Source organism: Emys orbicularis, chromosome 4, assembly GCF_028017835.1.
Source record: "Emys orbicularis isolate rEmyOrb1 chromosome 4, rEmyOrb1.hap1, whole genome shotgun sequence".
Lineage (NCBI taxonomy): Eukaryota > Metazoa > Chordata > Testudines > Emydidae > Emys > Emys orbicularis.
Window position 1 is genome coordinate 102,912,326 of NC_088686.1, and position 17,048 is coordinate 102,929,373.

A 17,048-nucleotide genomic window follows, 5' to 3' on the forward strand; every position below is an offset into this window, starting at 1 on the left:
TTTGGGGTTATTTTGAGTGTCTTTAAAACAACAGTGTTGTTATTATAAGGAATGGTCATTGTTTTAATATTTCACATACAGTGTGCTGATGTTATCTTCCTACGATTTACTGGATCTGAGTTCCTGGAAACACTGACATTTTATCCTTTCATCATAGGTTTGTGAGGATTCTGCTGAACTAGAAAGCGAAAAGCCGGTGCTTCCTCTTGATAGAAATGTTATTCCACCTCCGTCACAACCATTAGCTGAAGAAACCAGCAGTCCCTCCCCAGAGAGCACTTTGCAACACCCCTCTTTGAATCCAGTGAGGAAGGTACACAAAGCTTTTCAAAATCCTTTTTAAGAGAACATGTACTTTTATAGTATTGAATGTCATGTGACACTTCTACTGGAGTTCACATCCAAGCTGAAGGATTTAAATGTCTGGCTTATGTTCTGTCAGCACAATGGCTTGTAAGTAACCAGGCAATTTTCAAAGTTGGTTACAGCTGCTTCCTCTCCCCTCCCTTTATCCTAACCCTCTTTATTTACTTTATGTATTATGATGAATCTGGTATTTTGGTGTATTTGTTGCATTTTGGAAAAAATAATTAAAAAATTATAAATAAAAAAAGATGGTGGCAACCTAATATAGTTTACATCCACCTCTAACTTGGTTACAAGCCATCTTACAATCATGACTTGTAATTTTGCTATAAACTGTCTATGGGGGCATCTATAGCCTGGATGCGTCTAACATCGGTGTTAAATATATAAATAAATACAGCAATGGACATGCTACAGCTATGGTAGTTGACAAGCAGCGTTCTGATAGAATCATGCTTGGCAATCAATCTTGGAAATGGTTGGATGGTTGTTGCTAGTGTCATTTATAAACTGTGCTGTAGAGTGCCTTAGGCCTGGTCTACACTACAGGGTTAGGTCAACCTAAGCTGCCTTGCATCAACCTAGCTATGGAAGTGTCTTCACTTAAATTTGGCTCCGACCAATGTAAGTGCCTCTCTACGCCGACTTAATAACACCACCTCCTCGAGCAGCGTAGAGTCATGGACGATGGAATTAGGTCAATGCAATGTCAGTGTAGACATGGCATTGCTTACGTCAACTGTTACTGGCTTCCAGGAGCCGTCCCACAGTGCCCCTCACTGACAATATACATCAATACAAGCACTCATAGTGAGGACGCAAACCGCCAACACAAGGAGCCAAGTATCCGCGCACACAAACGATTTAATAACTGCGGTGGCTATATGCCGATGTAACTTAGGTTGACAAAATTTTGTAGTGTAAACATGGCCTTAGTGACCTAAGGAAAGAAAAGGGGGAAGGAGGGAAAGGATAGATTAAAGGGACCTAATTGTCTAGTACATCTGCTTTAATTTTCTTTCTTGTGTATATTTAAGCAGAAAAATAGTGGTCTCTTTTACTCCTAACCCTTTTATGCACATGCTAGAGCCACAGTTTGGGATCCCTGACCCGAAGTGAGCCCCGATCACTAAATAAAGTGTATAGGCAGAGACACTCCAATATTTTTGAACATAAATGGTAACTCTACAACCGTCTAGCTGCCTGAGGCTTATTTAATGTATATTGAGAAGCTGTCTTCTTCTCTAGAGCTTAACAGGAAACCTGTCTCTAAGGAAATGAGGCTTCCTGAAATGCCCAATTATCTGTGAAGAGGTACAGTAGTCATGGAAAGAAGTCCGAGATGCAGGAGGAGGAGTTAAGACCTTGGGAAGGTGACAGAAAGAACTAGGTGTAGAGCAGAAGGAAGCTTAGCTGGAAAGGCAAGAAGAGAGAGGAAATGAAAGGAGGATTCTGAATATGAGAATGGAAGAGAAGAGAAGAAGGGTACTTGTAGAAGGAAAGAGAGAAAGGAAAGAATGACAGGTGTCTAACAGACCTGACTGGTGTAAATATTTTTGTAAAGAAAGCTAAGCTCTCTCAATGTCACTGGCATACTGGTTAGCTGTGGCTGAGATTGCAGCTTTGTTGTTGCTATTATTAATATATTGTAATTGGCCATTTTGGGAGTGATGTCATGACATACTCAAGACCCTGCTAATTGCTGATTTCAAAGTGAATGTAAAGGGAAGCGTGTGGCAAGGTCCCCTGCAAATACTGTTTCCATGGAAGCTTTCTAATAAGGAAGGCAGTTTTCCTGATGTGCTAATTCTTGCTTTGAATGGGAGATTGGTTCCCACATAATTAAAAAGAGAGATGGACACCATGCCGGTTTCGGTCTATTTTGGCTGCATTTGAGTGTACGTCTCTATGTAGATCTCCATCCTGGCAACATTTGCCTTGGTACAGGGAGTGTTGGGCCCCTTCATCTTCCACAAACAAATTCTATGAGGCCACTGTAAAATGATAATATATTTTATTTAACTGAGTAGAGCCCTAAAACATTACAGTCAGAAAACATAACAGATAGAATGACAGGAGGCAAATATGAACATTCTTCTAATAAAAGAAAAACTGTTCTCCCTTTTAAGTAATAATTGGTGTTAGACATTTAAATGGTGCTTCCGAATTCTGCTCAAGTTCATTATACCAGTACCCCCCTCTCCACACACCGTTTTCCTAATGGAGCATGATGATTTCTGAGCTGCCAAGATCCTCTGTTTAAAGAGGGAGCAGTGGAAAATTGAGAAGTTTTAGAGCTAGGATGTTGCAGTAACTCAGAATAAACTGATTAGTGATAAATTGGGCAGGGTTTGTTACCAGAGAGTTAAAAATTTCCACTCCAACGACTTGTAGCCCAAAGTTGTTTTTTTGTTTTGTTTTGGTTTTTTTGCCAGGCTTGATTGCTCATGTGATTAGACACCTGTGTTTTAATTTTGCAACATATTTATGGTGTGCATCTGAGGCTATTGACTAATAACTAGCCTGTGTGTCACTATATGGGATCATATCTGTTTGGGCATGAAGCTATACAAAACTGATGCTAATAATATTTTGGGATAACCACATTATTTGCAGGTGGCAAAACCTCAAGTAAGTCATGTAGGTCATTCCAAACAAGGGCTAGTAAAGCCATTATACTATGCCCCATCACCAGATATTCTTTACATAAAGCAGGTATTGCTAGCCATGGTATGTCATGAATGTTGGCATTTAAGCCATTATTTTCCCAAAGTTCAGAAGCGTTCCTGTTTGGGCTGATCTGTACTTTGTGTACTTGTTGAATGTGGTCTAGTGCCTGTATATATATCTTCAAATGTCTGCATGCTCTCTCATCTTCCTTTGCCCTGCTATTTTTTAAAAACACTTGTGGGAGTATTTACATTTCTGTCAGCCTTGCTGTCTTTCCTTGTCTGCCTCTGACTAGCCTTTTCCTGTGGGGGGAGCACATTTTTTTTTGAAGACTAGCTAGCTAGTGGATGTATTCATGTTCAGACAGTTGTGTGTTTTGTTTAAATCTTCCTTATTCCAAGTAATATAAATGTAGGAATACAGCACTGAGCATGGAAATCCTCTTTTTAGCCACAAATCAGGCATAAGTTTCTCCACACTGCTCTGTCAATATACTCCACTTCTGTTCTGGAGGGAGCCAGCTTTTTGGGTGAAAGAATAGTTTTGTCTCCAGGCCTATTCAATGTTCTCTGTTGAGAATGCCAACAAGGCAGTGAATTAAATGCAGGTTGATTTAGTGATTTTTGTGATAATGACTTTTGTCTGTTGGGAACTGGACTGAGCCAGCAAATTCATTATACATTAGCCAGTAACAGCTGTCTGATGGAGGTAACTTTCAGTCACTACCAACATGGGCTACTTCTAACTAGGGATCTAGAGGTGAAGGTTACCAACCACCTGAATCATTTGGTCGTCCTGTTGTTTTTGCAGGGTACATTGGTGAGTTACTTATTTGCAAACAGGATCGGGGAGGGCAATCTATTTGAGAACAGATGCCAATTCTGTAAGATTTTTTGATGTAACTATGATTTTGGGGGTGATAAACTGAGCATGACATTTGCTTGGCTTGAATGTGTTTCATTTTCCTTCATGATCGTGATCAGTTAGAGGTACAACTTTAAAGCAGATAAAATGCAAAATTGGGAAGAAGTACCATTGTTATTGTACAGATGCACCATGTGCATCTTTTAATAGGAAGCTCAGATACCATGGTGATAGGCATTATCATGTTTACAGTTCTTCCTTTTGTGAGTGTGTAACCAGCGGTGAGTATAATAACTAGATAGCCTTCCTCAAACCAAACTATTGTTTATTCTCATGGTAGGAACAAAGCATAAGAAAAAATGAATTTTAAAACAAATAGTCTGTGTGCATGTATATCCTACTTAAGGCTTACCATCTCCTCGTGGTGACCTGGACAGGCCTAACCTCTTCAGACCTTCCCAGCACATGGTTGTGTCAGTCTGGTTTCTTGAACATATCCCAAACAACTCCTGGCCTCCCCTAGCCCCGAGAGTCTCTTCTTAAACTGCTATAGTCCTTTTGATCTTCTTGTGTTCCATAGTCTTTTCCTGTCACACACTGTCTCTTACCAACCCATAAATGCTTCCTGAGGATTGGCTTATCTTGAGCCATTGTTTTGCTTCCTGCTTATTTTTCCTTACAGCAGGACAGTACCCTATTAAACAAAACCAATACATTCACACAGTAAACATCTCAATAACCCACTCAACATACAGTATTCATTCATTATTACAGAGCAGCTCCACATCTGTCACAGGTATAGAAATACCTAAAATAGGTAGATAGATCCCATTAAATGCTTCTCATCAGAGTGATGCTTCCAAATGCTTCACATTTTCTTTTACTCCCATATCAGGTAGTCTTTCATAGATTCTAAGGCCAGAAGGGACCACTGCGCTCATCCATTCTGACTTCCTGTATATCATGGGCCGGAGAAGTTTTCCAAAATAATCCGTGATTGAACTAGAGTATATCTTTCAGAAAACATCCAATCTTGATTTAAAAATTGCCAGTGATGGAGAATTCACCACTATCCTTAGTAAATGGTTCTAGTGGTTAACTACCCTCACTGTTAAAAATTTACTCCTTATTTCCAGCCTGACTTTGTCTAGCTTCAACTTCCAAACATTGTATCTTATACCTTTGTCTTGGAATTTATGATAGGACTGCGCCTTGGTAGTTCAAGATTGAACTTCTTTACCTCTCCTGAGATGTAATGAACATCTATCATGTGAGATAAAACTGGATTTTATCTGCTACAGATGGAAGTGCTGTGCATTTTTCTCAGTCTCCAACACATCATGTTTGTCCTAAGCTTTACTGGTGACCTCTGTTCTGTCTACTGCTCATGTGCATGTTGTGATGGGATCCCTGAGGTGTAGCCTGGGAATGTGGGACCGCTGTGCCCCCTTAACTCTCTAGCCTGAGTTGTCTCTCACAATGCTTTGCTAGTGACAAGAAGCAATCCCCTCCGGACACTGTTATCACTCAGCACAACCGCATGTGGAGCCCCACACGCAGCTGGATTGCATGAATGCTCCCAGAACCACCCATGAATCACACAGAGAAAGGCACCAGCCAAATCCCCCCAGCTCCCAGCACTGTACCTCAGGAAGAGCAGTGCACATTTATTAATTGCTTCACCACTTCATCAATGGAAAGTGGATATACACCAACCTTTGCAAACCTGAGCAGATTTACCACACACTTCAGGCAAACTCACTGGCAAAGATAAACAGTAAAAGAAGTTTATTGACTACAAAAGATATATTTTAAGTGATTATAAGTGATAGGCAAAAAGTCAGTTAGTTACCAAAATAAAATAAAATATATAAGAACGCAGTCTAAACTCTCAACCCTATTAGACTGGGCCACATCTAGATTAAGCAGTTTTTCTCACCCCACTGGATATTGCAGTTCATAGCATACAGATTTCACCCTTGAAACCTGGGCCAGTCCCCTCTGTTGGAGTCTTCAGTCTTCTGAGTGTCTTTGTTGCTTGCAGCATAGGTGTGGAGAGGAGAAAAGGGGAAGCGTGGGGCCCCTGTGTTCTGTTTTATACCCTCAGTCCATGTACTTGGAGAACACAAGTCCAGGCATGTCTGGTGGGCATTGCTGAGTTTCCAGGCAAGGTTGAGGAATTCCCCTGATGTGGCCTTTTGCAGATGAGTCATTGAATTGTAGCGCCCTTGCTGGACAACGGCTGTTGATGGGTTGTTTGACACCCGCCCGGGCGTTGGTTACTTTCTTTGGCATTGTCTCTGGAGAGCTAGTATCTGGGTGCTTCCCAAACCCACAGCATATTTTAGTCACAACCATACAGCACATTCTCATAACTTCATATGCATTGAACAATGGCTTTCAGCAGATCATAACCTTTCCCATGATACCTCACATGACATGGTTTATACGCAATATCACAATTATATGAAAATGAGGAATATGGGGGTTACAAGGTGCTCTCCCAAGGTATAGAATGGCACACATGTCTGATGGTGCTTTTTCCTACAGTGATATTTGAGGGTTTATGAAGAATATGTTTTGGAGGGTAAGGGCGTATCTTGCTTTATATTAGGACAGCACTGAGACTGTTGTCAGTACTCAGGAATGAATCATTGTAATAGTGTCCTGTTAGTTTCCAAGGTACTGCAATGTGTTGGATGAACAGTTGAGCTGTTTACAGTACAAACATGTTCATGCTTAATGCAGTTAGCTATATTTCATAGAAAGGTATTTAACAAAACCCATCGCTTTGACCTGAAAAGTAGGTTAAATAAAACGTGACCACACCTGCTCTATGGAATCTTTCTTCCTCCACTTTAAACAAGGTCCAGTTTGTTAGGATAGAAGGTTAAGAAAGATTTGGATTTTTTCTCATAGGAGGGAAAAGAGATCCTTTGGACTATACCCTGTAATTGTGAAATACAAATAGGAAGCATGTATAGACAGTTTTATCAGTGCTACTGTGAGTGGCGAGTTAAACAACTGCATTGGAGCAGTGCATTTGTTTAACCTCACTAGCATAATGAGCTGCCATGGGGATTGCTCCACTTAATAGCAGTCGTTCATTACTCTGCAACCATTTGCTCTGTTATTTCTCTTATAGCAAAGAGAATTGGCAGTTTACAGTTTTAGCCTTCTTTATAAATCACACTTAATGTCAACAGCCTTGAGACTTTGCCAAAACAATCCTAACAAATCCTAATCCCAGTCTTTCAAGGTAAGTATTTGCATCTCAGAATTCTTCTGTGTTAGTGCTGCATGTTTGCATAGGACCTTCTTGGAATGCTACTGTGATCAAAGAAATATTTAAATAATGTTTTACTTTTTATTCACAGTTACTCTGCATGTTATTTATTCTTACCTTAAACTACCATAGGTATGAAATTTTCAGTAGAGAGCGTATTTGGATAATTGGTGGATACAGCCATTATATCACAAAGGTCATCAGACCAAATTTCATTATTAGATAACAAGAATTCCATTTGTAATGACACAGATCTATTTGTGTATGCCAAGCTGTGCATTAAAATGTCAGACCCTAAAGATTTTCCTACACCTGAAACCTCCATCTACCCAGGATGATAGTTAATGCTTGGTGTTGTTCAAAGGGTGCACTGTAAAAGCAATAGTGCTTTCATAAAACAAAGGTCTGTTCTTTGAAGCCATCACATTTTCAAACCCTAGCTGAGCTGCCAAGGGAAAAGAGAGATTTTTTGCTAATGGCAAAAGAAATGATTATTTTAGGGAGTGAATTAATAGGATATTAATGAGCCTTGTTCCCAGTGCATTGTTCACTTCACACTTGACAGCAGCTCCATGGATCAGAATGGAATGTGTCTGTTCTTTACTGTGAGTTTTAATATTTTGTACTGAAAGATCATAATGTTTCCTCATCATTAAAATAACCACAAAAATTAACTTCTGCCACCAGGGAGAGACAGATGGCAGTTTGATGGCCTCATTATTCTTTTTCCTTTTTAGCAAGAGTAATGTTTTATACTGGCTTATACAATATAAAAAGTTTCCTCACTAAACCTACTGTAGCTGGCAGAGTCAAAAGTATATAAGTATATAACTGTTGAATTTCAGCTCTCTAGATGTGTTCATTGTAAATACTTTAGGCCCTCATCTTGCAAAGACCTATGCATATTTCTAACTGTATGTACTGTGAGTAGTCCAATTGTCTTCAGTATGACAACTCACAGGATGAAATCATTGAAGTTAATGGCACCATTGAAGTTAATGGCAAAACTCCCATTGGCTTCAGTGGGGCAACCATTTCACCCACAGCATGCATAGGTCTTTGCAGAGTGAGGCCTTAGTGTGTAACAGATGCTGACAGTGTTGTAATATTCATGAGGAAAGATGTATATATTGATTACAGCAGGAGACAAAAAGGAATCTTGCTGTGGCTGGTTAAGACAGCTCTAGTGGACTTTTGTGCTGACAGAGTGACGTAAACTTGCCCTAATGCTGGGGAAGATAAGGTCCTTTCTATCTTAAATGCAGTCATCTTATCTTGTTTAATAGGAGCCTGATCCTGCAGTCCTATTCAGGCAAAACTCCCACGGTAGGATCAGTTCCAGGGTGGTTAAAAGGAAATTAGACTGCATGCTCAGGTGAAAATAAGTCATAGGGCTGGACTCTGTTCTCAGCATGTACCTGGGCTGCATTGTAAGACTCAAGTACCTCTGTCGACTTTATTGGAGTTAGCCAGATGTGACAGGGCCCTGTCCCACTCCTGTCTTTCGCTTAGTATACACAGGCTCGGAGACCTTCAGTTGTTAAATATCCCAGCAAAGTTTGTTTACATTTGCCTTACATTTCCACCACCTTACCAATCCATACACCATCTCTGCTAAAGGAGAGAGGGAAGGGATCTCTACTAGAGATCCTTTCTACCTCTGCTAGCCTGCCTCTTTCTCCCCTGCATGTCCTTCCTGTGCCGCCTTACACCTCCTATGTTAGTGGACCAATTTGCTCATTAGTCCTTCCCCCAGCCCATTCTAAGCCACTAATTAGGCCCCAACAGGTCCACCCGAAGGAGACTTAATTGGTGTTTAAGTGACCAGAGTGCTGGATCAGCTGTTGATTCCCAGCACTGTGCCATACTAGAATTTACACAAATACACCTCTACCCCGATATAACGCGACCCGACAAAACACAAATTTGGATATAACGTGGTAAAGCAGTGCTCAGGGGGGAGGGGGCTGCGCATTCCAGCGGATCAAAGCAAGTTCGATATAACGCGGTTTCACCTATAACGTGGTAAGATTTTTTGGCTCCCGAGGACAGCGTTATATCGGGGTAGAGGTGTATAACAGAGAGCAGAATCTGGACAACTATCTTTTGATGCTACTTCACTATTGCCCTGTTGACTTGGAACAAGTTATCAGAATTCAGAATGGACTAATAATAGTTGTTAAATGCAAAAAACAAATGGCTGTTTCTTTATCATTCTGTATAACAAGTAAAACTTATGATATTGCAGTTAAATTAAAAGGATTTATTCTGTAAATTCTCAGGCATAATGAATATCACTGAACTGTGAGAAACTAAATGTGGAAGCACATCTTCAAAGAATGCAGATCTGCATACTTCTTAAGACTACTTACATTTGTTTGATAGGGACTATAGAAGAGTCAGGATTTCAATCATGTCACACACACAGTGCTGTAAAACAGCTTAAAGAAATCACACAAATGAGTGGATTTGCCTTGGTTTGCATATCCTTATTTCTGTGTTTGACAGTGAAATGCCCCAAGAAAGCATGAAACGCTAGCAGATACATTTCATTAAAATTATTCTTGCAAAGACCTTGCTTGGATGGGTAGTTTTTTCCCCCTTTCTCTGATAACTAGACAGGTGCATCCTTTCTTCAGCAGTCTGATATTTGTAACATGTATTTTTCCCATTTACAGTTTGATGCTATAAAGAGGTGCCTTAAGCTCAATTGGCCAAACTCATCCTTTGGTGTAATGTGCTCCGTGTCACCGAAGTCACTAACGTTGCATTCACTTATACTAGGTCCAATTCTTACATTGTCTGTAGTATAACCTCACTGAAATCACCAGAGTTACACCAGGGATGGATTTGGTCCGATATTCCAGTGCTTAGATTTCTCATTCATTATAAGGAGTAAGAAATCAGGACCCATTATAGTGATAAAAGAAAGAGAGTCTGGTAGCTTGCAGGAAAGAGTCTCAGGGATCTGTGTTTCCAGATTTTGGCTTTAATCATGGAAATTATAAAGCCTTTTGGTAAATGACATGAGATTACCATAGATACTTTCAAAGCCCTTGTGACATGGCTTCATTAGACATTATGAGATACAGCATCTCATGCGCTCTAGAAATAACAGCAGCATTTTACTGTTTTAAAAGCTGATTAACATATTTGTTTTTCAGCATTCGGCTTCACTGAACATTGTGGGCTTTTCAAATCCTTTAGAAATGGAACCGTCTTCTACAAGGTTATCTAGGTCGGTTGATCCACAGATGCAAGGTGTATCTACTGTAACGCTTAACCAATCCCAGAACATGCTTCATGCCTCTGATGTTCAGCCAGAATCTGTGCCTAGCTATAGCTTGGCATTAGACAGCGCTACAAATGACCTGAACCCTTGGACAACTGATAACCTAGCAACAGGTGATTTACTCCTGGGGAACACTAAGTGCAAGGTAAGAATTGCTAACACATCTGGCTACTTTATAGCTAAGGAATGCACTTTAATTGATAACGCTTGTTGTTGTCATAGTCAGTAGGTTGAAGGTTGTTACTTTGAAAAAAGAAATCCTGTTCCTCTAATGATATTTGAAGACTTACTTGTTAGAGTTATTTTCTTGGAGTGGAAATTTAAAAAAGTAAACAGTAAATTTTGAATTACTCTTTTTCCTCTCAAGCTGGAAAATGAAGATTTTAGTACCATGAATGACCCTCTTGGAAATGACTCAGCCACTGCTGGACCGAACACCATTAATGAATTAGCTCTTCCTATGCAAAAAATGCTAGAAGAGCCTATTAATCTTTCAGTCAAGAAATCGCAACAGTGTGCCTCTCCTTCTGCACCCATCAGCGGTGCTGCTTGCCTGCAGTTGACCAGTGTAAAACAACTTAGAAATGAAGAAGGTACCAAGTTTTTCTTTATCGTCTTTTTTTTTTTTTAAACTGCTGTTGTCCATTTTTAACCCAAGTGGCTAGTCAAAGTTTGGGGCTCAGTAGGTGTTACAATTGGGAGTAGAACTTGGTGGTAGACAGGTATTACTTTATTGCAGTCTTGTTTATTTACGAGGAATGTACAAAGTCCTGTGTCTCTGAATGCAGGAGCCAAGAACAGAATAGAGCAGTTTCTTAGCTTACCAGCCCTCCAAGTCCCTTTAGCCAACACTCGACCCAAAAACATGCTCTCTAGCTTTTTCCAGGGTCACATTGCGTTCACAGGATCCTGCTTGGGTTTTTTTTGCCTCTCTTTTCCTCTCCCTCAGTCTTGTCTGTGACTCCAATCCCTGTATATGTTCTCTCTCACTCCCACATACCCCTACCCAAAAACAATACTCCGCTCCAAAGCTCCTGGACAGGTTCACACATACTTATGTCATAGGTGGGGCTTATGTTTCCAGTTATGTTAATTGAAGCATGAGTTCACACGTATCAACATCAACAGGGATTTTAACCCAACTCATGAGAAGATCTCACAGAGCTCAACACTGCCATACTCGCAGGCCTTGCAGTACAGTGTGGTCATTTCTGTACCTAACTAAATGTAATTCATCTTATTGTACTGCAAACTACTCCAGCATTGTTTAAAACATTATCAAGTACCTAACACAGTGGAAAGGAATGTTTAGTCTCATTTGTAGAGGAAAAACATGGAAATCTTCTCTCTCAAATTGCTATCTAGCACATCACTGAATCAGAAAGGGCTGAAAGCTTGCAAGTGATGTATTGATGTTAAGTGCTCGGAGGATTAGTTCTCTTAGAAGATCTCCTGTTGATGAGATTTGCAGTGATCACTAGCGAAGAACTGATTTGAACAGTCCAAATTCTCCCTTTTTTTTAAATTACTTCCGAAATACTAGATGACCTCCTGAGGTCCCTTCCAACCCTAACATTCTATGAATATTCTATGAAATGTAAGGTGACTACCGCTAAGTGCTACACTTAAGTAGCATAGCAATATTGGGTAAGTTAGCATATTGCACAGTGTGACTTTTTTTTCTTGGCTTATTGTACTGCATAACATTCCCTTCAGCCAAGGACTACGTCTCTATTCTTAATGGAGAACGAGACTTTGCCTAACTACCTTCACAGGCAAATTGCCAACACTGTAAGGGCTCAATGCTGCAAACGTTAAAGTCAATGGGACTATTCACGCAAGTAAGGGATTGCAGGATCAAGCTATTATTCTGTGACTTATACCAATATTTGGCTGCTTTTCTCTATAATGGCTAAATTAATATTACTATCGGAGCAGTGTAATTATACTCAGAAGATTATAATTGATACAAAGAGGGCTCCACCACAGTGAAACAAGAGAACTCATTAGTCTTACATGTATTGAACCAGGTGCTGGCCGTTATGCCACAACACTCTGTACGGGTAGTGAGGATCTCAGCACTCCAGAAGGAGCACTGGAGAGACTGTGTGTCAGGCAGCTACAATCTAAGTGCCATTGCTGCCCTTGGAGCTCTGGCCCCAGTCTGCGGGCTGGTGTAGAGATCAGAGCCTTGAGCATGCCTCCTCCATGTCCCGGGCCCTTTAAATCTCCACCAGAGCTCTGAGCCTGGGGTAGCGGCGGCAGCCGGGAGCCCCTGGGGCTCCATCGGCAATTTAAAGGGCCCGGGGTTCCGCTGCGGTAGCGGCAGCCAGGAGCCCTGGGTCCTTTAAATTGCCCCCTAGCCCCGGAGCTCCCAGCCGCCTCTGCAGCTCGTAGCTCCGGGGGTGATTTAAAGGGCTTGGGGCTCCCAGCCACCGCTACCACAGCCGGAGCCCCGGGCCCTTTAAATCTTGATTTAAAGGGCCTGGGGATTTAAAAGCCCCGCCTCTTCTGGTCGAGGCCACGCCTCTTCCGGTTGAGACCCCGCCCCCTGCTCAGGACTTCGGCGTACTGGTAAGTCCTTTAACTTACTTTCACCCCTGCATATAATGCCCCTAACATACATTTTGCCATGATATTATTGATCAGCAAATTGAGTTTTCAGATGATACCTCACAAAGCATAGTTTGTACAAAGATTATTACAACAGCATGTAGGGTGTGGACACAGGTACGTTCTGTCATACTCACCCCTTGGTGGCCACACAAGGGCCTCTCACAATCTGATCCAGTGCAGTGCTCCTGCAACATTTACCTTGCACTTCCATGTTGACTCCTTAATAGCGTGACCAGATGTCCCGATTTTATAGGGACAGTCCCGATGTTTGGGGCTTTTCTTATATAGGCACCAATTACCTCCCCACACCCTGTCCCGATTTTTCACACTTGCTGTCTGGTCACCCTACTCCTTAAAACTGTGGCGTTCCGATTATTTTCTCTTTAATGTTGTCCTATTTAAGGAGGAAAATGGTAGTGTTCATAATGGACCCAATCCTGTTCCCATTTCAGTCAATGACAGTAGACTAGAGCCCCCTGTTCCCAAATTAATCCTATGTAGTTAAATTCTGTAATGAGGCTTACACGCACAGTGCCACATGGGGAGGAGAAAAATGGTGCTTGTGTGTGTGTGAGGAAGGATGGGCTGTGGGAGATTCGTATTCAATTCCTGCTCCACCACAAATATCCTGTGTGATCTTGGGCAAGTCATTTAGGCCCAGATCCTCAAAGGTATTTAGGTGCCTAACTGAGTGCCTCAGTTCCCTATCTGTAAATGTGGATAATAGTGTTTCTCTACCGCACAGAGGTGTTGTGAGGACAAAGACGGTAACGTTTAGTGAGGTGCTCAGATACTGTGAGTGATGGGGGGCAGGTAATTACCTTAGACAGATATGAAATTATTCAAGATTGCAAATATGATATCACATTACGTGAATATTAAAGTGCCTCTCTACCCTAATCTGACTTTGATATTATAGATATTTTCTTAATTTTCTTTTCTGTTCCAGAGTCCAGTAATTATGAAAAGGAACATATTGAGATGGATGTAAAAAGTAATCAGAACATCAGGTAATAGAATCACTTTCTGCATAGAAGTACTGGCCATGAAATTTGATGCACATAGAGTGTATCCAGCTTAGTGTTGTTGGCAGGTTGTTTTAAAAGGAAAACAGGTTGCCTTGTAACTAATAATTCCAGGAGACATAAAGTAGCAACCATGACTAATGCCATATATTCCAGTTGCTTGAAGGCATTTGCAAGGGCTTTTTGAAATTGCACTGGTACTTTTAAGAGGTGTGAAATGGGCCCCAGCCATACTGGGACTTGGGGGAGCACAAAGGTGTCTCCTATTGCACACACCGCCTCCTCCACCTCTTCAGCTATGTTGCACAGAGCTCTGGTATGGGTGAGAATCTGGGCCTGCATATCACTGATGAACAAAACAAGTACATCTACCAACACCTCTTGTGTTCCTAATTTCAGTGGAATGTACACTTTACACACTGCTAGTATTACTGTGTTGTAGGGATCTAGCAGTGTATGGGGTCAGGGAGGGGTGGGTGATTAAATAAGATCATGTGCAAGTGAAGGTACATTACCACCTTGACAGAAAAACAAAGACACTTCCAGACCCTTCTTGAAGCTCATTTTTATTTTAGCTGTCTCATTTATAATCAAGTATCAGTTAATTCACCTTAAATACAACATTATTCTGCTCCGGTTTCTTATAAAAAATATGCATACACATTTTACAGCTAAAGGTCTTTACCATTTTATAGCACTTTGTTCACCTGTATGAAATGAGTTGGGGTCTCAGCCCAGCTCAGGGCAGACAGATTTACATTTTAAAAAGCATTTTCATAAACTGGAAAACTACATTTTCAAAGCAATGTTGGATTCGTACATCTTCTGTGACACGCTTTATGATCATGAACATGTCACTATTTATAGATTATACCATTGGAACTACTAAAATGCCACATAATCCAAATTATATATGAAAAGTACTGTATAGTCCAGAAAGATACAACAGAACAAGGAGTGCAGGACTTTAAATTATCTTGCAATTTTTGCATAATTTTGCTTCCAAATACTGTTTTCTGAATATTTTCACTTTGAAATGATGTGGCTAGTGTGATCTTTCTTGAAGCCAGTCGCACTCTGAAGAGTGTCTGCCCTAACTGGCTTTGGGCAGTTGAAGCACAAAGGCAGGAGGGCAGACATCGTAGGTAGCGATTTAGGCCCCAATTCAGCAAAGTAGCTAAGCACATGCTTAAATTAAAAAAGGTGAGGAGTCCTGTTCCTCTTTAGCAAAGCACGGCAGCGTGTGCGTAAATTCCACTGACTTCACCTTTAGGCATGTGCTTTAATGCTTCGCCTTAAAAAACAAACAGAGTAATACGGAAAAGATGTTGAAATTAGAAGAGGAGGACTCTGTACAATACTAATGAATTTTATCATAATTTCAGAGCTTATACTAAAGAGCTGAAGATCCCCTATGTGCGATTGGAACGCCTGAAAATATGTGCATCAGAATCTGGGGAGCTTCCAGTGTTCAAACTGCAGCCCCAGAAGGATGACCAAGATGAGACTTTCCTTCTGATAATTGAATGTGGTACCCAGTCTTCAAGTATGGCTATAAAAGTGAGTTGGGTTTGCATGGTTGTTTGGTTGTTTGCTTGCTTTCTCTCTCTTCCCCCACTGACTTTGCTAGGATTCTTGTGATACTCTGAACTGCCCTGCTGATGGATTTTACTATTCTAAGATACTCTAGATACTTTGGTGATGGGCAGCAGTATAAAACCCTAAGATTAATAACTATTGCAGCACTTGTTAGCTGTGTTCTTAGAGTATCCCCCGCCACCCTGTTACTTTCCTTTCAAGAATACTTCCGATGGGCTTTGACACTAAAGCAGTGGTTGTATATTGGTGCTGTAAGTGGCCGCTTTGATCCATCCATCATACAGGGCGAACGGCTTAAAAACAAATCTAAGACCCGTCAGACCTATGCTTTAGAACTGAAGTTCAATTTAATAGTATTTAAAAAGGAACCTTCTGCCTCCTCAACATAGCTTTGGGCCTGAACTTGTTCCCATTGAAATCAGTGGAGGTTTGGCATTGATGTGGATGAGAGCAACAGACCTAATCCCTTTTTGACACAAAAGTGCATTTCCTTTAAAACTTGCATTGACCAGGGATGCTGCATGGAATTTAGTTGTCACGAAAAACAATATAGAGTTGACATCTAAGCTGGAACTGGTTCCTGTGACAGACTTTTAATAATAATAATAATAATTAATAATATCCAGCTCTTACATAGTACTTTTCATCTTTAGCTTTCCAAGCACTTTACGATGGAGGTCAGTATCATTATCCCTGTTTTACAGATAGGGAAATTGAGGCCAGGACCGGAAGTGACTTGGCCACAGTCACCTAGCAGGCCAGTAGCAGAGACCAGAGTTCCAGTCCAATGCTGTATCCAGCAGAGTCCACTTCAGATAGGCCTCTGTTACAGTTAGGGCATCAGATGTGAAAAAGATGATTCTGTTATTCTGGATTTCTTTCTTCCAAGGTCAATCAAGATAGCCCACCTGAAGGACCGATTCCCACATATGAAGATAGGAAGTTCCCCATCAGCCACCCAGCAGGACAGGAACCGTCTGCTTTTGTAGATATCCCTCCTGTTGATCACAAGCTTAGCAATGGGAATGGCATCCCCAGCATGAAAAAATCTCTGCTCGCTCAGGAAGCCAATCCAATTGAGAACGAGGATTTCTGTGCCGTTTGTCTGAATGGAGGAGAACTGTTGTGTTGTGATCACTGCCCCAAAGTGTTCCATCTCTCATGCCATGTTCCAGCTCTGCTCAGCTTCCCAGTGTGAGTACATATAACACTTCCCTTATTCTGTCTCTGATTCTGCCTGAGGGACATATATGTCAGTGTTACAAGGGCTCTATCACATTCTCTCTCTGTATTGCCTTTTTTGGTCATTTTACAAAAGGCAGGAAAATTT

General features: G+C 41.1%; 1 protein-coding gene across 1 annotated transcript in view; it reads left to right on the forward strand.

Moving 5' to 3' along the window:
- The window catches only part of TRIM66 (tripartite motif containing 66), a 65,254-nt gene that overhangs the window by 41,153 nt on the left and 7,053 nt on the right, over positions 1-17,048 (forward strand). Inside the window, exons 10-15 of the mRNA XM_065404305.1 lie at positions 158-313; positions 10,351-10,623; positions 10,846-11,071; positions 14,044-14,104; positions 15,505-15,679; positions 16,608-16,912. Of these exons, the coding sequence (XP_065260377.1) occupies positions 158-313; positions 10,351-10,623; positions 10,846-11,071; positions 14,044-14,104; positions 15,505-15,679; positions 16,608-16,912 (1,196 nt within the window). The remainder of the gene's footprint in view (positions 1-157; positions 314-10,350; positions 10,624-10,845; positions 11,072-14,043; positions 14,105-15,504; positions 15,680-16,607; positions 16,913-17,048) is intronic.